At 35.7% G+C, this 22,866-nt stretch overlaps 1 protein-coding gene across 1 annotated transcript in view; it reads right to left on the reverse strand.

Moving 5' to 3' along the window:
* The window catches only part of LOC111417960 (inter-alpha-trypsin inhibitor heavy chain H4-like), a 30,950-nt gene extending 8,798 nt beyond the window's left edge, over positions 1-22,152 (reverse strand). Inside the window, exons 1-3 of the mRNA XM_023050393.2 lie at positions 22,081-22,152; positions 21,136-22,027; positions 12,908-13,682 (exon numbers count right to left, since the gene is read on the reverse strand). Coding sequence (XP_022906161.2) covers positions 12,908-13,682; positions 21,136-22,011 — 1,651 coding nt within the window. The 5' untranslated portion in view covers positions 22,012-22,027; positions 22,081-22,152. The remainder of the gene's footprint in view (positions 1-12,907; positions 13,683-21,135; positions 22,028-22,080) is intronic.
* Positions 22,153-22,866: the final 714 nt, after the last annotated feature.

Consider the following 22,866-nt stretch of genomic DNA (forward strand, 5'->3'; position numbering starts at 1 on the left):
AAAAGCTGTGGGTGTCGTTGGACTGAAATGTCATGATAAAAAAGGAAAATGTACAAAACTGAAGTTTGTGATCGTAAAAGAAATAAATACTCCAATACTTGAGTTAGATGCTTGTGTTCAGTTGAACTTAATTAGATCCTCCAGTCCTTCGGTTTTAGTAAATTTTCTCTTTTGCTCTAGATTGGAATTTTCTTCAAACAGCTTTTTAAAGTGGGACTTATTTTTTAAAATGTCGTTCACTTGTGTCCTTCCAACTCCAAATTTTTTAGACAACTTTGTAGATTTATTACTGAATTTTTCACTTTCTGCAATAATATTAATTTTGCCTTTAAGAGATAAACGTTTTCTTTTTAGCGACATGTTGATAGACGTAGGCACTGTAGAGCGTCGGCTAACTCAAAATCCACCCGGGATTAGCTTTTTAAACATAAATAACAGGTTATAACCTCTATAAAAAACAAAGGTTATTGTTAAAAATAATTTATGACCGGTATTGACAGGTAAAAGTGCAGGTAATTTTTGCCGAAATTTTTTTAAAGGGTGGCCGTGACCGTTATGGGGGAGTGCCGTTATTGGGAGGGTTATTCGTCCGTAATTATTCCAGGAATTTGAAAATTGGATATTTTTAGAGATGACCGTTTTTTAGAGGTGGTCGAAAATAGAGGGTTTACTGTAATTAATAAGTTAAGCGCGGGGATGTGCTATATGTGTGTTGGCAGCATTGGGAACCAACTTCATGACACATTATCCTATAAGTTGTGAGAGTTTTATTAGTGAAAAGACTAATATATGACATACACCAATATTATTATAACAAAGTAACAAAGCCGCAAGCGACCACGGCTATTATGTCTTACACAGTGCAGACTGTAGAAGCTACGTTAATATCTCATTAACAAAGTGAATTCTGGTGCCTCGGCCGCAAACGACCTCGGCTAATACTTCCCTAACAGTATAGATTGTAACAGCTACACTAATATTATTATAACAAAGTGGATTCCAGTGCCTCGGCCGCAAGCGACCTCGGCTATTATTTCTTATACGGTGTAAATTGTAGGAGCTACGCTAATGTCTCTTTAACAAAGTGAATTCCGCTGCGTCGACCGCAAGCGACCTCGGCTAGTACTTCCCTAACGATGTAGATTTTAGCAGCTACACTAATATTATTATAACAAAGTAGATTCCACTGCCTCGGTCGTAAGCGACCTCGGCTATCATTTCTTTAACCGTGCAGATTCTAAGAATATCATAAGTACGCTAATATCGTATTAACAAAGTGGATTCTACTGCCTCGGCCGCAAGCGACCTCGGCTATTATTTCTTATACGGTGCAGATTGTAGGAGCTACGCTAATATCTCATTAACAAAGTGAGTTCTGCTGCCTCGGCCGCAAACGACCTCGTCTAATACTTCCCTAACGGTATAGATTGTAACAGCTACACTAATATTATTATAACAAAGTGGATTACATTGGTTCGGCCGCAAGCGACCTCGGCTATTATTTCTTATACCGTGTAAATTGTAGGAGCTACGCTAATGTCTCTTTAATAAAGTGAATTCCACTGCCTCGGCCGCAAGCGACCTCGGCTAGTACTTTCCTAACGATATAGATTGTAGCAGCTACACTAATATTATTATAACAAAGTAGATTCCAGTGCCTCGGCAGCAAGCGACCTCGGCTACTGTACTCTATTTAACAGTGTAGATTGTAGCAGCTACACTAATATTACTATAAGAAAGTAGATTCCACTGCCTCGGCCGCAAGCGACCTCGGCTATTATTTTTTATACTGTGTAAATTGTAGAAACTACGCTAATGTCTCTTTAACAAAGTGAATTCCACTGCCTCGGCCTCAAGCGATCTCGGCTAGTACTTTCCTAACGATATAGATTGTAGCAGCTACACTAATATTACTATAAGAAAGTAGATTCCACTGCCTCGGCCGCAAGCGACCTCGGCTATTATTTTTTATACTGTGTAAATTGTAGAAACTACGCTAATGTCTCTTTAACAAAGTGAATTCCACTGCCTCGGCCTCAAGCGATCTCGGCTAGTACTTTCCTAACGATATAGATTGTAGCAGCTACACTAATATTACTATAAGAAAGTAGATTCCACTGCCTCGGCCGCAAGCGACCTCGGCTATTATTTTTTATACTGTGTAAATTGTAGAAACTACGCTAATGTCTCTTTAACAAAGTGAATTCCACTGCCTCGGCCGCAAGCGACCTCGGCTAGTACTTTCCTAACGATATAGATTGTAGCAGCTACACTAATATTATTATAACAAAGTAGATTCCAGTGAATCGGCCGCAAGCGACCTCGGCTACTGTACTGTATTTAACAGTGTAGATTGTAGCAGCTACACTAATATTACTATAACAAAGTAGATTCCACTGCCTCGGCCGCAAGCGACCCCGGCTATTATTTTTTATACTGTGTAAATTGTAGAAACTACGCTAATGTCTCTTTAACAAAGTGAATTCCACTGCCTCGGCCGCAAGCGATCTCGGCTAGTACTTTCCTAACGATATAGATTGTAGCAGCTACACTAATATTACTATAAGAAAGTAGATTCCACTGCCTCGGCCGCAAGCGACCTCGGCTATTATTTTTTATACTGTGTAAATTGTAGAAACTACGCTAATGTCTCTTTAACAAAGTGAATTCCACTGCCTCGGCCTCAAGCGATCTCGGCTAGTACTTTCCTAACGATATAGATTGTAGCAGCTACACTAATATTACTATAAGAAAGTAGATTCCACTGCCTCGGCCGCAAGCGACCTCGGCTATTATTTTTTATACTGTGTAAATTGTAGAAACTACGCTAATGTCTCTTTAACAAAGTGAATTCCACTGCCTCGGCCGCAAGCGACCTCGGCTAGTACTTTCCTAACGATATAGATTGTAGCAGCTACACTAATATTATTATAACAAAGTAGATTCCAGTGAATCGGCCGCAAGCGACCTCGGCTACTGTACTGTATTTAACAGTGTAGATTGTAGCAGCTACACTAATATTACTATAACAAAGTAGATTCCACTGCCTCGGCCGCAAGCGACCCCGGCTATTATTTTTTATACTGTGTAAATTGTAGAAACTACGCTAATGACTCTTTAACAAAGTGAATTCCACTGCCTCGGCCGCAAGCGACCTCGGCTAGTACTTTCCTAACGATATAGATTGTAGCAGCTACACTAATATTATTATAACAAAGTAGATTCCAGTGCCTCGGCCGCAAGCGACCTCGGCTACTGTATTCTATTTAACAGTGTAGACTGTAGCAGCTACACTAATATTACTATAAGAAAGTAGATTCCACTGCCTCGGCCGCAAGCGACCTCGGCTATTATTTCTTATACCGTGTAAATTGTAGGAGCTACGCTAATGTCTCTTTAATAAAGTGAATTCCACTGCCTCGACCGCAAGCGACGTCGGCTAGTACTTTCCTAACGATATAGATTGTAGCAGCTACACTAATATTATTATAACAAAGTAGATTCCAGTGCCTCGGCCGCAAGCGACCTCGGCTACTGTACTGTATTTAACAGTGTAGATTGTAGCAGCTACACTAATATTACTATAACAAAGTAGATTCCACTGCCTCGGCCGCAAGCGACCTCGGCTATTATTTTTTATACTGTGTAAATTGTAGAAACTACGCTAATGTCTCTTTAACAAAGTGAATTCCACTGCCTCGGCCTCAAGCGATCTCGGCTAGTACTTTCCTAACGATATAGATTGTAGCAGCTACACTAATATTACTATAAGAAAGTAGATTCCACTGCCTCGGCCGCAAGCGACCTCGGCTATTATTTTTTATACTGTGTAAATTGTAGAAACTACGCTAATGTCTCTTTAACAAAGTGAATTCCACTGCCTCGGCCTCAAGCGATCTCGGCTAGTACTTTCCTAACGATATAGATTGTAGCAGCTACACTAATATTACTATAAGAAAGTAGATTCCACTGCCTCGGCCGCAAGCGACCTCGGCTATTATTTCTTATACGGTGCAGATTGTAGGAGCTACGCTAATATCTCATTAACAAAGTGAGTTCTGCTGCCTCGGCCGCAAACGACCTCGTCTAATACTTCCCTAACGGTATAGATTGTAACAGCTACACTAATATTATTATAACAAAGTGGATTACATTGGTTCGGCCGCAAGCGACCTCGGCTATTATTTCTTATACCGTGTAAATTGTAGGAGCTACGCTAATGTCTCTTTAATAAAGTGAATTCCACTGCCTCGGCCGCAAGCGACCTCGGCTAGTACTTTCCTAACGATATAGATTGTAGCAGCTACACTAATATTATTATAACAAAGTAGATTCCAGTGCCTCGGCAGCAAGCGACCTCGGCTACTGTACTCTATTTAACAGTGTAGATTGTAGCAGCTACACTAATATTACTATAAGAAAGTAGATTCCACTGCCTCGGCCGCAAGCGACCTCGGCTATTATTTTTTATACTGTGTAAATTGTAGAAACTACGCTAATGTCTCTTTAACAAAGTGAATTCCACTGCCTCGGCCTCAAGCGATCTCGGCTAGTACTTTCCTAACGATATAGATTGTAGCAGCTACACTAATATTACTATAAGAAAGTAGATTCCACTGCCTCGGCCGCAAGCGACCTCGGCTATTATTTTTTATACTGTGTAAATTGTAGAAACTACGCTAATGTCTCTTTAACAAAGTGAATTCCACTGCCTCGGCCTCAAGCGATCTCGGCTAGTACTTTCCTAACGATATAGATTGTAGCAGCTACACTAATATTACTATAAGAAAGTAGATTCCACTGCCTCGGCCGCAAGCGACCTCGGCTATTATTTTTTATACTGTGTAAATTGTAGAAACTACGCTAATGTCTCTTTAACAAAGTGAATTCCACTGCCTCGGCCGCAAGCGACCTCGGCTAGTACTTTCCTAACGATATAGATTGTAGCAGCTACACTAATATTATTATAACAAAGTAGATTCCAGTGAATCGGCCGCAAGCGACCTCGGCTACTGTACTGTATTTAACAGTGTAGATTGTAGCAGCTACACTAATATTACTATAACAAAGTAGATTCCACTGCCTCGGCCGCAAGCGACCCCGGCTATTATTTTTTATACTGTGTAAATTGTAGAAACTACGCTAATGTCTCTTTAACAAAGTGAATTCCACTGCCTCGGCCGCAAGCGATCTCGGCTAGTACTTTCCTAACGATATAGATTGTAGCAGCTACACTAATATTACTATAAGAAAGTAGATTCCACTGCCTCGGCCGCAAGCGACCTCGGCTATTATTTTTTATACTGTGTAAATTGTAGAAACTACGCTAATGTCTCTTTAACAAAGTGAATTCCACTGCCTCGGCCTCAAGCGATCTCGGCTAGTACTTTCCTAACGATATAGATTGTAGCAGCTACACTAATATTACTATAAGAAAGTAGATTCCACTGCCTCGGCCGCAAGCGACCTCGGCTATTATTTTTTATACTGTGTAAATTGTAGAAACTACGCTAATGTCTCTTTAACAAAGTGAATTCCACTGCCTCGGCCGCAAGCGACCTCGGCTAGTACTTTCCTAACGATATAGATTGTAGCAGCTACACTAATATTATTATAACAAAGTAGATTCCAGTGAATCGGCCGCAAGCGACCTCGGCTACTGTACTGTATTTAACAGTGTAGATTGTAGCAGCTACACTAATATTACTATAACAAAGTAGATTCCACTGCCTCGGCCGCAAGCGACCCCGGCTATTATTTTTTATACTGTGTAAATTGTAGAAACTACGCTAATGACTCTTTAACAAAGTGAATTCCACTGCCTCGGCCGCAAGCGACCTCGGCTAGTACTTTCCTAACGATATAGATTGTAGCAGCTACACTAATATTATTATAACAAAGTAGATTCCAGTGCCTCGGCCGCAAGCGACCTCGGCTACTGTATTCTATTTAACAGTGTAGACTGTAGCAGCTACACTAATATTACTATAAGAAAGTAGATTCCACTGCCTCGGCCGCAAGCGACCTCGGCTATTATTTCTTATACCGTGTAAATTGTAGGAGCTACGCTAATGTCTCTTTAATAAAGTGAATTCCACTGCCTCGACCGCAAGCGACGTCGGCTAGTACTTTCCTAACGATATAGATTGTAGCAGCTACACTAATATTATTATAACAAAGTAGATTCCAGTGCCTCGGCCGCAAGCGACCTCGGCTACTGTACTGTATTTAACAGTGTAGATTGTAGCAGCTACACTAATATTACTATAACAAAGTAGATTCCACTGCCTCGGCCGCAAGCGACCTCGGCTATTATTTTTTATACTGTGTAAATTGTAGAAACTACGCTAATGTCTCTTTAACAAAGTGAATTCCACTGCCTCGGCCTCAAGCGATCTCGGCTAGTACTTTCCTAACGATATAGATTGTAGCAGCTACACTAATATTACTATAAGAAAGTAGATTCCACTGCCTCGGCCGCAAGCGACCTCGGCTATTATTTTTTATACTGTGTAAATTGTAGAAACTACGCTAATGTCTCTTTAACAAAGTGAATTCCACTGCCTCGGCCTCAAGCGATCTCGGCTAGTACTTTCCTAACGATATAGATTGTAGCAGCTACACTAATATTACTATAAGAAAGTAGATTCCACTGCCTCGGCCGCAAGCGACCTCGGCTATTATTTTTTATACTGTGTAAATTGTAGAAACTACGCTAATGTCTCTTTAACAAAGTGAATTCCACTGCCTCGGCCGCAAGCGACCTCGGCTAGTACTTTCCTAACGATATAGATTGTAGCAGCTACACTAATATTATTATAACAAAGTAGATTCCAGTGAATCGGCCGCAAGCGACCTCGGCTACTGTACTGTATTTAACAGTGTAGATTGTAGCAGCTACACTAATATTACTATAACAAAGTAGATTCCACTGCCTCGGCCGCAAGCGACCCCGGCTATTATTTTTTATACTGTGTAAATTGTAGAAACTACGCTAATGACTCTTTAACAAAGTGAATTCCACTGCCTCGGCCGCAAGCGACCTCGGCTAGTACTTTCCTAACGATATAGATTGTAGCAGCTACACTAATATTATTATAACAAAGTAGATTCCAGTGCCTCGGCCGCAAGCGACCTCGGCTACTGTATTCTATTTAACAGTGTAGACTGTAGCAGCTACACTAATATTACTATAAGAAAGTAGATTCCACTGCCTCGGCCGCAAGCGACCTCGGCTATTATTTCTTATACCGTGTAAATTGTAGGAGCTACGCTAATGTCTCTTTAATAAAGTGAATTCCACTGCCTCGACCGCAAGCGACGTCGGCTAGTACTTTCCTAACGATATAGATTGTAGCAGCTACACTAATATTATTATAACAAAGTAGATTCCAGTGCCTCGGCCGCAAGCGACCTCGGCTACTGTACTGTATTTAACAGTGTAGATTGTAGCAGCTACACTAATATTACTATAACAAAGTAGATTCCACTGCCTCGGCCGCAAGCGACCTCGGCTATTATTTTTTATACTGTGTAAATTGTAGAAACTACGCTAATGTCTCTTTAACAAAGTGAATTCCACTGCCTCGGCCTCAAGCGATCTCGGCTAGTACTTTCCTAACGATATAGATTGTAGCAGCTACACTAATATTACTATAAGAAAGTAGATTCCACTGCCTCGGCCGCAAGCGACCTCGGCTATTATTTTTTATACTGTGTAAATTGTAGAAACTACGCTAATGTCTCTTTAACAAAGTGAATTCCACTGCCTCGGCCTCAAGCGATCTCGGCTAGTACTTTCCTAACGATATAGATTGTAGCAGCTACACTAATATTACTATAAGAAAGTAGATTCCACTGCCTCGGCCGCAAGCGACCTCGGCTATTATTTTTTATACTGTGTAAATTGTAGAAACTACGCTAATGTCTCTTTAACAAAGTGAATTCCACTGCCTCGGCCGCAAGCGACCTCGGCTAGTACTTTCCTAACGATATAGATTGTAGCAGCTACACTAATATTATTATAACAAAGTAGATTCCAGTGAATCGGCCGCAAGCGACCTCGGCTACTGTACTGTATTTAACAGTGTAGATTGTAGCAGCTACACTAATATTACTATAACAAAGTAGATTCCACTGCCTCGGCCGCAAGCGACCCCGGCTATTATTTTTTATACTGTGTAAATTGTAGAAACTACGCTAATGACTCTTTAACAAAGTGAATTCCACTGCCTCGGCCGCAAGCGACCTCGGCTAGTACTTTCCTAACGATATAGATTGTAGCAGCTACACTAATATTATTATAACAAAGTAGATTCCAGTGCCTCGGCCGCAAGCGACCTCGGCTACTGTATTCTATTTAACAGTGTAGACTGTAGCAGCTACACTAATATTACTATAAGAAAGTAGATTCCACTGCCTCGGCCGCAAGCGACCTCGGCTATTATTTCTTATACCGTGTAAATTGTAGGAGCTACGCTAATGTCTCTTTAATAAAGTGAATTCCACTGCCTCGACCGCAAGCGACGTCGGCTAGTACTTTCCTAACGATATAGATTGTAGCAGCTACACTAATATTATTATAACAAAGTAGATTCCAGTGCCTCGGCCGCAAGCGACCTCGGCTACTGTACTGTATTTAACAGTGTAGATTGTAGCAGCTACACTAATATTACTATAACAAAGTAGATTCCACTGCCTCGGCCGCAAGCGACCTCGGCTATTATTTTTTATACTGTGTAAATTGTAGAAACTACGCTAATGTCTCTTTAACAAAGTGAATTCCACTGCCTCGGCCTCAAGCGATCTCGGCTAGTACTTTCCTAACGATATAGATTGTAGCAGCTACACTAATATTACTATAAGAAAGTAGATTCCACTGCCTCGGCCGCAAGCGACCTCGGCTATTATTTTTTATACTGTGTAAATTGTAGAAACTACGCTAATGTCTCTTTAACAAAGTGAATTCCACTGCCTCGGCCTCAAGCGATCTCGGCTAGTACTTTCCTAACGATATAGATTGTAGCAGCTACACTAATATTACTATAAGAAAGTAGATTCCACTGCCTCGGCCGCAAGCGACCTCGGCTATTATTTTTTATACTGTGTAAATTGTAGAAACTACGCTAATGTCTCTTTAACAAAGTGAATTCCACTGCCTCGGCCGCAAGCGACCTCGGCTAGTACTTTCCTAACGATATAGATTGTAGCAGCTACACTAATATTATTATAACAAAGTAGATTCCAGTGAATCGGCCGCAAGCGACCTCGGCTACTGTACTGTATTTAACAGTGTAGATTGTAGCAGCTACACTAATATTACTATAACAAAGTAGATTCCACTGCCTCGGCCGCAAGCGACCCCGGCTATTATTTTTTATACTGTGTAAATTGTAGAAACTACGCTAATGACTCTTTAACAAAGTGAATTCCACTGCCTCGGCCGCAAGCGACCTCGGCTAGTACTTTCCTAACGATATAGATTGTAGCAGCTACACTAATATTATTATAACAAAGTAGATTCCAGTGCCTCGGCCGCAAGCGACCTCGGCTACTGTATTCTATTTAACAGTGTAGACTGTAGCAGCTACACTAATATTACTATAAGAAAGTAGATTCCACTGCCTCGGCCGCAAGCGACCTCGGCTATTATTTCTTATACCGTGTAAATTGTAGGAGCTACGCTAATGTCTCTTTAATAAAGTGAATTCCACTGCCTCGACCGCAAGCGACGTCGGCTAGTACTTTCCTAACGATATAGATTGTAGCAGCTACACTAATATTATTATAACAAAGTAGATTCCAGTGCCTCGGCCGCAAGCGACCTCGGCTACTGTACTGTATTTAACAGTGTAGATTGTAGCAGCTACACTAATATTACTATAACAAAGTAGATTCCACTGCCTCGGCCGCAAGCGACCTCGGCTATTATTTTTTATACTGTGTAAATTGTAGAAACTACGCTAATGTCTCTTTAACAAAGTGAATTCCACTGCCTCGGCCTCAAGCGATCTCGGCTAGTACTTTCCTAACGATATAGATTGTAGCAGCTACACTAATATTACTATAAGAAAGTAGATTCCACTGCCTCGGCCGCAAGCGACCTCGGCTATTATTTTTTATACTGTGTAAATTGTAGAAACTACGCTAATGTCTCTTTAACAAAGTGAATTCCACTGCCTCGGCCTCAAGCGATCTCGGCTAGTACTTTCCTAACGATATAGATTGTAGCAGCTACACTAATATTACTATAAGAAAGTAGATTCCACTGCCTCGGCCGCAAGCGACCTCGGCTATTATTTTTTATACTGTGTAAATTGTAGAAACTACGCTAATGTCTCTTTAACAAAGTGAATTCCACTGCCTCGGCCGCAAGCGACCTCGGCTAGTACTTTCCTAACGATATAGATTGTAGCAGCTACACTAATATTATTATAACAAAGTAGATTCCAGTGAATCGGCCGCAAGCGACCTCGGCTACTGTACTGTATTTAACAGTGTAGATTGTAGCAGCTACACTAATATTACTATAACAAAGTAGATTCCACTGCCTCGGCCGCAAGCGACCCCGGCTATTATTTTTTATACTGTGTAAATTGTAGAAACTACGCTAATGACTCTTTAACAAAGTGAATTCCACTGCCTCGGCCGCAAGCGACCTCGGCTAGTACTTTCCTAACGATATAGATTGTAGCAGCTACACTAATATTATTATAACAAAGTAGATTCCAGTGCCTCGGCCGCAAGCGACCTCGGCTACTGTATTCTATTTAACAGTGTAGACTGTAGCAGCTACACTAATATTACTATAAGAAAGTAGATTCCACTGCCTCGGCCGCAAGCGACCTCGGCTATTATTTCTTATACCGTGTAAATTGTAGGAGCTACGCTAATGTCTCTTTAATAAAGTGAATTCCACTGCCTCGACCGCAAGCGACGTCGGCTAGTACTTTCCTAACGATATAGATTGTAGCAGCTACACTAATATTATTATAACAAAGTAGATTCCAGTGCCTCGGCCGCAAGCGACCTCGGCTACTGTACTGTATTTAACAGTGTAGATTGTAGCAGCTACACTAATATTACTATAACAAAGTAGATTCCACTGCCTCGGCCGCAAGCGACCTCGGCTATTATTTTTTATACTGTGTAAATTGTAGAAACTACGCTAATGTCTCTTTAACAAAGTGAATTCCACTGCCTCGGCCTCAAGCGATCTCGGCTAGTACTTTCCTAACGATATAGATTGTAGCAGCTACACTAATATTACTATAAGAAAGTAGATTCCACTGCCTCGGCCGCAAGCGACCTCGGCTATTATTTTTTATACTGTGTAAATTGTAGAAACTACGCTAATGTCTCTTTAACAAAGTGAATTCCACTGCCTCGGCCTCAAGCGATCTCGGCTAGTACTTTCCTAACGATATAGATTGTAGCAGCTACACTAATATTACTATAAGAAAGTAGATTCCACTGCCTCGGCCGCAAGCGACCTCGGCTATTATTTTTTATACTGTGTAAATTGTAGAAACTACGCTAATGTCTCTTTAACAAAGTGAATTCCACTGCCTCGGCCGCAAGCGACCTCGGCTAGTACTTTCCTAACGATATAGATTGTAGCAGCTACACTAATATTATTATAACAAAGTAGATTCCAGTGAATCGGCCGCAAGCGACCTCGGCTACTGTACTGTATTTAACAGTGTAGATTGTAGCAGCTACACTAATATTACTATAACAAAGTAGATTCCACTGCCTCGGCCGCAAGCGACCCCGGCTATTATTTTTTATACTGTGTAAATTGTAGAAACTACGCTAATGACTCTTTAACAAAGTGAATTCCACTGCCTCGGCCGCAAGCGACCTCGGCTAGTACTTTCCTAACGATATAGATTGTAGCAGCTACACTAATATTATTATAACAAAGTAGATTCCAGTGCCTCGGCCGCAAGCGACCTCGGCTACTGTACTGTATTTAACAGTGTAGATTGTAGCAGCTACACTAATATTACTATAACAAAGTAGATTCCACTGCCTCGGCCGCAAGCGACCTCGGCTATTATTTTTTATACTGTGTAAATTGTAGAAACTACGCTAATGTCTCTTTAACAAAGTGAATTCCACTGCCTCGGCCGCAAGCGACCTCGGCTAGTACTTCCCTAACGATGTAGATTGTAGCAGCTACACTAATATTATTAAAACAAAGTAGATTCCAGTGCCTCGTCCGCAAGCGACGTCGGTTACTGTACTGTATTTAACAGTGTAGATTGTAGCAGCTACACTAATATTATTATAACAAAATGGATTCCACTGCCTCGGCCGCAAGCGACCTCGGCTACTGTACTGTATTTAACAGTGTAGATTGTAGCAGCTACACTAATATTATTATAACAAAATGGATTCCACTGCCTCGACCGCAAGCGACCTCGGCTAGTACTTCCCAAACGATATAGATTGTAGCAGCTACACTAATATTATTATAATAAAGTAGATTGCAGTGCCTCGGCCGCAAGCGACCTCGGCTGCTGTACTGTATTTAACAATGTAGATTGTAGCAGCTACACTAATATTACTATAACAAAGTAGATTCCACTGCCTCGGTCGTAAGCGACCTCGGCTATCATTTCTTTAGCCGTGCAGATTCTAAGAATATCATAAGTACGCTAATTTCGTATTAACAAAGTGGATTCTACTGCCTCGGCCGCAAGCGACCTCGGCTATTATTTCTTAAACGGTGCAGATTGTAGGAGCTACGCTAATATCTCGTTATCAAGGTAAATTCTGCTGCCTCGGCCGCAAGCGACTTCGGCTAGTACGTTCCTAACGGTATACATTGTAACAAGTACACTTTACTATAACAAAGTCAAATCGATTGCGTTTTAATTTAAATGATAAAAAAAATTATTACCTATTTTTCCTGTAACAACAATCTCACTTCCATTAAACATAATCGGAAATATAGTTTTCGTAACTTCTTTCGCCTCCGAAACGTATTTAAACGTAACATTATTCATAATCGGCGAAGAAATTGACCGATAAAAATCTTGCAATTGAATGGAAGCATCTCCACCTTCATAAATGTGCCTCGAAAAGCCATTATTTTTTAAACTTATTTTTTGTAGAACCTTTTTTTCCGCTTGCCTCCCAAACGACAAGCAATAAATGGGAGTTTTATATTTATTATTATTAGTCACGCCTTCAATAATATCATCATCATCTCTTTTTCCAACAGTCGCCTCACCATCTGTTAAAAAAACGATAATCGGTTGAGGCTCATTCGGGTCCCCTTCCAACCGATTAATCAAGTTCAACGCAAACATCAACGCATCGTAGATATTCGTCAAAGAGGACGGCCAAAGACCAGAAATGATCGATTCAGCTTTCTGAATGTTCGCTTGAGTTACATCGTTACTCGGAGGAAGATACACATCTAGATTTTCTGAGTAAGTTATTTTTGTGTCATCTAAATTTAAAAGGTGCACTTTTGTACTAAATTCTATCAATGCAAATTTATCATTTGGATGTAATTCGTTTAGAATCTTTCTCATAGCTGATTTTAATTGATCGATTTTTGTGCCGTACATACTTCCGCTTGTGTCTAACACAAAGATTACGTTTTTTCGTAATGGTTCCATTTCGGGGGGTGCAAAGAAGTGGATGAAGTAACCATCTTCTAATAAAACCTAAAAGAATAAGACGTATACATATATATAAAAATAGTATTTGTCAAAGACATGTTGGGTACAATTTGCACCATTTAAAAAAATACTAGCCGAGGTCACTTGTGGCCGAGGTAGTAGAGTCTAGTTTCTTAAAGAAATATTGACGTAAAATATGATGTAGGTAAAACTAGAAACTTTTTGAGAAATACTAAAATGTTTAATTCAATTCAAGCAAACATGTTTCGAAACTAATGTTTCATCTTCAGTACTTAGAATATTATACAAAATAATGGAAAAATATTTTGTTAGTAGGTGGGGTTTAGGAATAAATTTTGATAATTTTTTATATGTAAATTAAGTTGAAAGAAATTTAAATCCAAGTTTTAAATCGACGAAAATTGTTAAATTCGAAAAAATTGTTGATCATTTCATAAATTTATTTCTCAAGAACTAAAAGTGATTTTTCAAAACGATGCATTTAAAAGACGATACTTTAATTAATAATTGGTGATATTTCCACAAGGATCCTTCAAGAAATTATTTTTTTAGCGATTTTTGAAAATTATCAATGAAAATTATAACTTCAAAAATTTTTTCAAAACTTCAAATATTGTTTTCTCAAAAACTAAAAGTTATTTTTCAAAACGTGTTGGTTCATTGGAAAGAGGACACTCTTATTAACACTTTGGGAAATTTTCAAAGTCATATTCCAAGAAATGAATTTTATACGAATTTTTAAAACTTAATCGGCGACATTGCAAAATTCGAAAAAATTGTCGATCATTTCAAGAATTTATTTCTCAAGAACTGAAAGTGATTTTTTAAAACGGCTTTTTGCATTAAAAGGAGGATACTTTAATTAATAATTGGTGATATTTCCACAAGGATCCTTCAAGGAATGAATTTTATAGCGAATTTTACAAGTTATCGATGAAAATTGCAACATCGAAAATTTTATCAAAACTTCAAATATTGTTTTCTCAAAATCTAAAAGTTATTTTTCAAAACATGTTGGTTCATTGGAAAGAGCACACTCTCATTAACACTTTGGGAAATTTTCAAACTCATATTCCAAGAAATAGATTTTATACGAATTTTTAAAACTTAATCGGCGAACATTGCAAAATTCGAGAAAATTGTCGATCATTTCAAAAATTTATTTCTCAAGAACTGAAAGTGATTTTTTAAAACGGCTTTTTGCATTAAAAAGAGGATACTTTAATTAATAATTGGTGATATTTCCACAAGGATCCTTCCAGAAATGAATTTTATAGCAAATTTTGAAAATTATCAATGAAAATTATAACTTCAAATATTGTTTTCTCAAAAACTAAAAGTTATTTTTCAAAACATGTTGGTTCATTGGAAAGAGGACACTTTCATTAACAGTTTGAGTAATTTTCAAACTCATATTCCAAGAAATGGATTTTATACGAATTTTTAAAACTTAATCGGCGAAAATTGAAAAATTCAAAAAAATTGTCGATCATTTCAAAAATGTATTTCTCAAAAACTAAAAGTGATTTTTCAAAACGGCTTTTTGCATTAAAAAGAGGATACTTTAATTAATAATTGGTGATATTTCCACAAGGATTCTTTAAGAAATGAATTTTATAGCGAATTTTGAAAGTTATCGATAAAAATTGTAACATCAAAAATTCTATCAAAACTTCAAATATTGTTTTTTCAAAAACTAAAAGTTATTTTTCAAAACGTGTTGGTTCATTGGAAAGAGGACATTTTTATTAACAGTTTGACAAATTTTCAAACTCATATTCCAAGAAATTGATTTTATACGAATATTTAAAACTTAATCGGCGAAAATTGTAAAATTCTAGAAAATTATCGACCATTTCAAACATTTATTTCTCAAAAACTAAAAGTCATTTTTCAAAACGGCTTGTTGCATTAAAAAGAGGATACTTTACTTAATAATTGGTGGTATTTTCACAAGGATCCTTCGAGCAATTAATTTTATAACGAATTTTGAAAGTTATCGATGAAAATTGCAACATCGAAAATTTTATCAAAACTTCAAATATTGTTTTCTCAAAACCTAAAAGTTATTTTTCAAAACTTGTTGGTTCATTGGAAAGAGGACACTTTCATTAACAGTTTGAGAAATTTTCAAACTCATATTCCAAGAAATGGATTTTATACGAATTTCTAAATCTTAATCGGCGAAAATTACAAAATTCAAAAAAATTGTCGTCCATTTCAAAAATATATTTCTCAAGAACTGAGAGTAATTTTTCAAAACGGCTCGTTGCATAAAAAAGAGGATACTATAATTAATAATTGGTGATATTTCCACAAAGATCCTTCAAGGAATGAATTTTATAGCGAATTTTGCAAGTTATCTATGAAAATTGCAACATCGAAAATTCTATCAAAACTTCAAATATTGTTTTTTCAAAACCTAAAAGTTATTTTTCAAAACGTGCTGGTTCATTGGAAAGAGGACACTTTCATTAACAGTTTGAGAAATTTTCAAACTCATATTCCAAAAAATTGATTTTATACGAATTTTTAAAACTTAATCGGCGAAAATTGAAAAATTCAAAAAAATTGTCGGTCATTTCAAAAATGTATTTCTCAAAAACTAAAAGTGATTTTTCAAAACGGCTTTTTGCATTAAAAAGAGGATACTTTAATTAATAATTGGTGATATTTCCACAAGGATCCTTTAAGAAATGAATTTTATAGCGAATTTTGAAAGTTATCGATAAAAATTGCAACATCGAATATTTTATCAAAACTTCAAACATTGTTTTCTCAAAAACTAAAACTTATTTTTCAAAACGTGTTGGTTCATTGGAAAGAAGACACTTTTATTAACACTTCGGGAAATTTTCATAATCATTTTCCAAGAAATAGATTTTATACGAATTTTTAAAACTTAATCGGCGAAAATTGCAAAATTCAAAAAAATTGTCGATCATTTCAAAAATGTATTTCTCAAAAACTAAAAGTGATTTTTCAAAACGGCTTCTGCATGAAAAAGAGAATACTTTAATTAATAATTGGTGATATTTCCACAAGGATCCTTTAAGAAATGAATTTTATAGCGAATTTTGAAAGTTATCGATAAAAATTGCAACATCGAATAATTTATCAAAACTTCAAACATTGTTTTCTCAAAAACTAAAACTTATTTTTCAAAACGTGTTGGTTCATTGGAAAGAAGACACTTTTATTAACACTTCGGGAAATTTTCATAATCATTTTCCAAGAAATAGATTTTATACGAATTTTTAAAACTTAATCGGCAAAAATTGCAAAATTCGAGAAAGTAGTCGATCACTAAAAAAATTTATTTCTCAAAATCTGAAAGCGATTTTTCAAAACGGGTTGTTGCATTAAAAAGAGGATACTTTAATTAATAATTGGTGATATTTCCACAAGGATCCTTCGAGAAACTATTTTTATAGCTAATTTTGAAAGTTATCGATGAAAATTGTAATATCGAATATTTTATCAAAACTTCAAACATTGATTTCTCAAAAACTAAAAGTTATTTCTCAAAACATGTTGGTGCATTGGAAAGAGGACACTCTTATTAAGACTTTGCGAAATTTTCAAACTTATATTCTAAGAAATAGATTTTAAACGAATTTTTAAAACTTAATCGGCAAAAATTGCAAAATTAAAAAAAATTGTCCATCATTTCAAAAATGTATTTCTCAAAAACCAAAAGTGCTTTTTCAAAACGGCTTGTTACATTAAAAAGAGGATACTTTAATTAATAATTGGTGATATTTCCACAAGTATCCTTTAAGAAATGAATTTATAGCGAATTTTGAAAGTTATCAATAAAAATTGCAACATCGAATATTTTATCAAAACTTCAAATATTGTTTTCTCAAAACCTAAAAGTTGTTTTTCAAAACGTGTTGGTTCATTGGAAAGAGGACACTTTCATTGACAGTTTGAGAAATTTTCAAACTCATATTCCAAGAAATTGATTTTATACGAATTTTTAAAACTTAATCGGCGAAAATTGCAAAATTCAAAAAAATTGTCGGTCATTTAAAATTGTATTTCTCAAAAACTAAAACTGATTTTTCAAAACGGCTTTTTGCATTAAAAAGAGGATACTTTAATTAATAATTGGTGATATTTCCACAAGGAACCTTTAAGAAATGAATTTTATAGCGAATTTTGAAAGTTATCGATAAAAATTGCAACATCGAATATTTTATCAAAACTTCAAACATTGTTTTCTCAAAAACTAAAACTTATTTTTCAAAACGTGTTGGTTCATTGGAAAGAAGACACTTTTATTAACACTTCGGGAAATTTTCATAATCATTTTCCAAGAAATAGATTTTATACGAATTTTTAAAACTTAATCGGCGACATTGCAAAATTCGAAAAAATTGTCGATCATTTCAAAAATTTATTTCTCAAGAACTGAAAGTGATTTTTCAAAACGGCTTGTTGCATTAAAAAGAGGATACTTTAATTAATAATTGGTAATATTTCCACAAGGATCCTTCAAGAAATTAATTTTATAGCGAATTTTGAAAGTTATCGATGAAAATTGCAACATCGAAAATTTTATCCAAACTTCAAATATTGTTTTCTCAAAAACTAAAAGTTATTTTTCAAAACGTGTTGGTTCATTGGAAAAAAGACACTTTTATTAACACTTTGGGAAATTTTCATACTCATTTTCCAAGAAATGGATTTTATATGAATTTTTAAAACTTAATAGGCGAAAATTGCAAAATTCGAGAAAGTTGTCGATCACTTAAAAATTTATTTCTCAAAATCTAAAGGCCCCAAAGCAGGGGGCAAACTTATTTCTAAGACTTGTGCATACTATTTTATAAATACCTAAGTGTTACAATCAAAATAAACTGAATGAAGAACTGTATTTCGTGCTTTTTGAGAAAAATTACAGAAACAGGAAAAGCTGATCGTAATTTCGATATTTCTCTATAGGCTTTGGTCGTAAGTACTATCTTTCTATTGTAAAAGTACAAACTGTATGTAAAAAATAAGACGAAATTTTTGCGTTTCTCTTTTTGCGAGTGAATTTTGTATTGTCATTTTTGATTAAACAAACCGTTTTTCAATTCAAATATCCAATAAAAATTGCAGCATTCCGTTTAAAATAACGAAGTTGTAGGCTACTTCCGGTACACTAGATGTGGCAGCCATCTTGAAATTATTTTAAATCGAAAGATTGGGATGAATAGCTCCTATACGTAAAATCTCAGAAACGTATGAACATGAAACCTAAAAATTTCTAACGGTCTAGTTGCGCGGAATTTTTTGTACAAGAAAAAGCTGTGCTCTCACATATAGAAGATCATAATTTTTGGTAATTTCTCCACCGATTCTCATCCTGCGTACCTTATTGTCTTCTAAAAAGAGCAAACTTTACGTAGAAGGTAAAAAAGAATTTTTCTGCGACTCTACACGGATATTGAATGAATTTTTGGTTCACATTTTGTCTAAAAAAATCCTTTTTTCACATATTATGGGCCATTGTTTTAAAACTACCGAACCGATTGGAATAAGCATTAATACCATTTATTGGCTATACAATACTCTTTAATTTGATGAATAGCACCACCAGATCGGTCATCTCTAACTCAAGATATGCTGCAAATAGTCAAAGTACCTCTAAAAAAAAATCATAGCTCCAAAACGTATCCATAGAAAAAATTTTAAATGTGATTTTTGAGTTTAGGGGACCAAACTACATAAGAAAAATACAGTGGCGTCAGATGTACAGGGTGGTTCAAATTCGATGTCCGAATAGGCTAACTCGAAAACTATAAGAGTTAGAAGAAAAGTAGCTGACATGTCATGATCTCGTTTTTCGAGAAACTGCTAATGCTGAAAACCTCATAGCGCTATCGTCTTTTGTTTTTCCGCTAGAGGCCAAAATTGAAAATATCGTAAAACTCGCAAATGTAATTATCTTGGTTATTATTATAGGTGGAGTATTATAACTAAGACATTATATGGACACTTTTTTACAGAGAATTTGATGACGTAGTCAAAAAAATTTTGTCGGTTTTAGATTTTGAGATATTATTACAATTTTCGTTTTTTTAAATGGAAACAACAACTGATTATTCGCTTAATAAATTCGTTATTTTTTTCTGATTACAAAAATATAGGGTTTGACCGGTCTATTTCTTATTGTTTTAGAATAAAACTAAAAATAAACTTTTCTTGTCCAAGAAATTAAATTTACAGTTTCCTGTAATTTACAGTTTCCTGTAAATTTAATTCTATAATTAAAAATTAAAAAAACATATTTCTTATATTTGAAACAAATATATTTGTTAAACTGTTTAATTTATATATGTTTTACACAAAAGTTGGAATAGATTGCATTATTTCACATTTTTTTATTAATATTTAATATTATTTTTAAATGACTTAATAAATTATCGATAGATGGCGCTCATGTTTTTTTAAATTCAAATAAACATAGCAACATTTGTTTGTATTCAAAAATTTTCTGAAGTGTCACTTTAAAAATCCTGTTTTTAAGATCAATTACGAAAGTTTTGAAAAGTTTGACATGTTAAAATGTTACATATTAAAAAATTATTTGTTTTTAAATACCAGAAGTTATCTTCGTATTTAATTGTTAACTTTTTAGATTTTACCAACCGCTCCGTAACTTACAGGAAACTGTAAATTTAATTTCCTCGACGACACTAGATGGAAATTTTATAAAAAAAGTTTATTTTTAGCTTTATTCTAAAACAATAAGAAATAGACCTGTCGAACCCTATATTTTTGTAATCAGAAAAAAATAACGAATTTAATAAGCGAATAATCAGTGGTCGTTTCCATTTAAAAAAACGAAAATTCTCATGATATCTCAAAATCTAAAACCGACAAAAATTTTTTGACTACGTCATCAAATTCTCTGTAAAAAAGTGTCCATATAATGTCGTAGTTATAATACTCCACCTATAATAATAACCAAGATAATTGCACTTATTGGTTTTACGATATTTTCAATTTTGGCCTCTAGGGGAAAAACAAAAGACGATAGCGCTATGAGCTTTTCGGCATTAGCAGTTTCTCGGAAAACGAGATCATGACATGTAAGCTACTTTTTTTCTAACTCTTATAGTTTCCGAGTTAGCCTATTCGGACATCGAATTTGAACCACCCTGTACATTTTATGATTTTTTTTTTGTAGACTAGTGTAATAAGAAATGGTTGGAAAATTTTCTTTTCGAATCTGAACCAAGAGGCGACCATATAAGATGCCGTTGAAATTAGATCGATTGAATATCCCGATCACGCATTTTTTTCAGTTTAAAATCTATGGCTGAAATCTATGGCCAACTTCACACGCGTCAATTACACTGGTATATCTTTAACATAGTAAATCCTTCTGCCTCAGCCGCAAGCGACCTCGGCTACGATCTATTTAGTTATTACACACTACACATTTCCTACTATATATATATACATATATGTGTGTACTTACTTCTCCACCATTTTGAGTTCTTTCGACATCATACTGCACAATAAATTGTCCTGATAATCCCTGTTTTTCAGGATGCTTCATTAACTTCGCAAATTCTTTTTGTTTTCGTACGTTGGGGTTAAAATAAATTTTGGCACAAGTTTCATTAACCCTTTCAATATTTGCGTGGGGATCCAACTCCTCATTAAATTCGATAATTTCGTTCCCGGATCGAATCGGAGCAACTCGCACCATCCTCAACGGCAAACTCTCCTGGATTTCGACCTCAAGATTTTTAACGGGTTGCCTCGGGTTTATGTTAACGACCAATTCGTATATGTTATTTTTTCGCTCGAGTAACTCCTCGTAGGTTAAATAAAAAGTTGCTTTACTCGACGGTTCCAGATTTACCGAAACCGTGAAGCGATTTGAATCTCGCGAAACGACGTGAGCCGCAGTTTGGCCCATCTCGAGGGCGTTTTCGTAAATTTTTTTGGCTTCTTCTTTTTCTTTGACGTAAGCGGGGTAATCTTGGCCGTTTATGTTCATAATAAATTTAGAGATGAAAGCTTTTTCGGGGAGGATCACCGTGAATATTGCTTCTTGCGCGGAATTCGCATCGTTTCGAACTTTGCTAGTGATTAAAGTTTGAGCGTATCGATTTGTTACGTTTGATTCGATTCTCATCGAATAAATTTTAGGGACATTCTTTTCCTCATCAGGAATGACGTCATCGTCAAAGAAATCTTTATCGGCGCTTCGAATTAAACGCGATTTTGATTGTAAAGATTGTTCCAAAGAGTTTGAAGTAATTATTAAGTCGGATTTGAATGGATCGAGGTTGAAACTTGATGATGTTGTTATGAACGCAAAAAATAACAATAATTTTCGTTTCATTGTGACCACTAAATATCTAAAAGTTAATCTAAAACTTAATCAAAATCAAGTTAACACGAATCTACTCACCACTGTGGTTATTTTATTATTATTAGGTGTTTATCGAGATGTTGTTCTTAAATACGTTGGAGACCAAAAAAATAAATAGATTATCTACACCACACATAAAACGTTAGAGTTAACGATTCTCGGTATCGAGTTCAACAAAGTTATCGCTGTTTGTGTTACATCTAAATAAAATTTATTAATAACGTCAAAATACCTACAAGAATTAATTCAAGATGTGAGATTTACACCAAATTAAAGCTTAAATCTTCCTCTTTAAGAAAATGTATCACTCGTTGTTTCAATTTGAAATCAATCCCACCAAAAAAAATTTTAAAGAAAATCTTGCACATTTAGATTTATGATATTTAAAAAATCGCTCATGACATAAATATGAGAGTTAAGAAATAATTTTTGTACCAAATTATAGCTTAAATCTTCCTCTTTCAGGAAATGTTAAAGTTATTGTTTTAGCACCAAAAAGATTTTGTAAAAAAATTTTAACGTAATCATGCGTTTTTGAGGTTTTAGGAGAATCATAAAAAATAACGATGAAATTCAAAAAATCGTGGATGCTTTATTTTTGAAAATAATAAAATGAGTTTTTTGCCAAATTAAAGCTTAATCCTTCCTCTTTAAGAAAATGTATAACTCGTTGTTTCAATTTGAAATCGATCCCATCAAAAAAAAATTTAAAGAAAATACTGCGTATTTAGGTTTAAACAGAAACATTTAAAGAATGATTTTTAAAAAATCGCTCATGACATAATTATGAGAGTTAAGAAATAATTTTTGTACCAAATTATAGCT

The sequence above is a fragment of the Onthophagus taurus genome, unplaced genomic scaffold, assembly GCF_036711975.1.
Source record: "Onthophagus taurus isolate NC unplaced genomic scaffold, IU_Otau_3.0 ScKx7SY_15, whole genome shotgun sequence".
Classification (NCBI taxonomy): domain Eukaryota; kingdom Metazoa; phylum Arthropoda; class Insecta; order Coleoptera; family Scarabaeidae; genus Onthophagus; species Onthophagus taurus.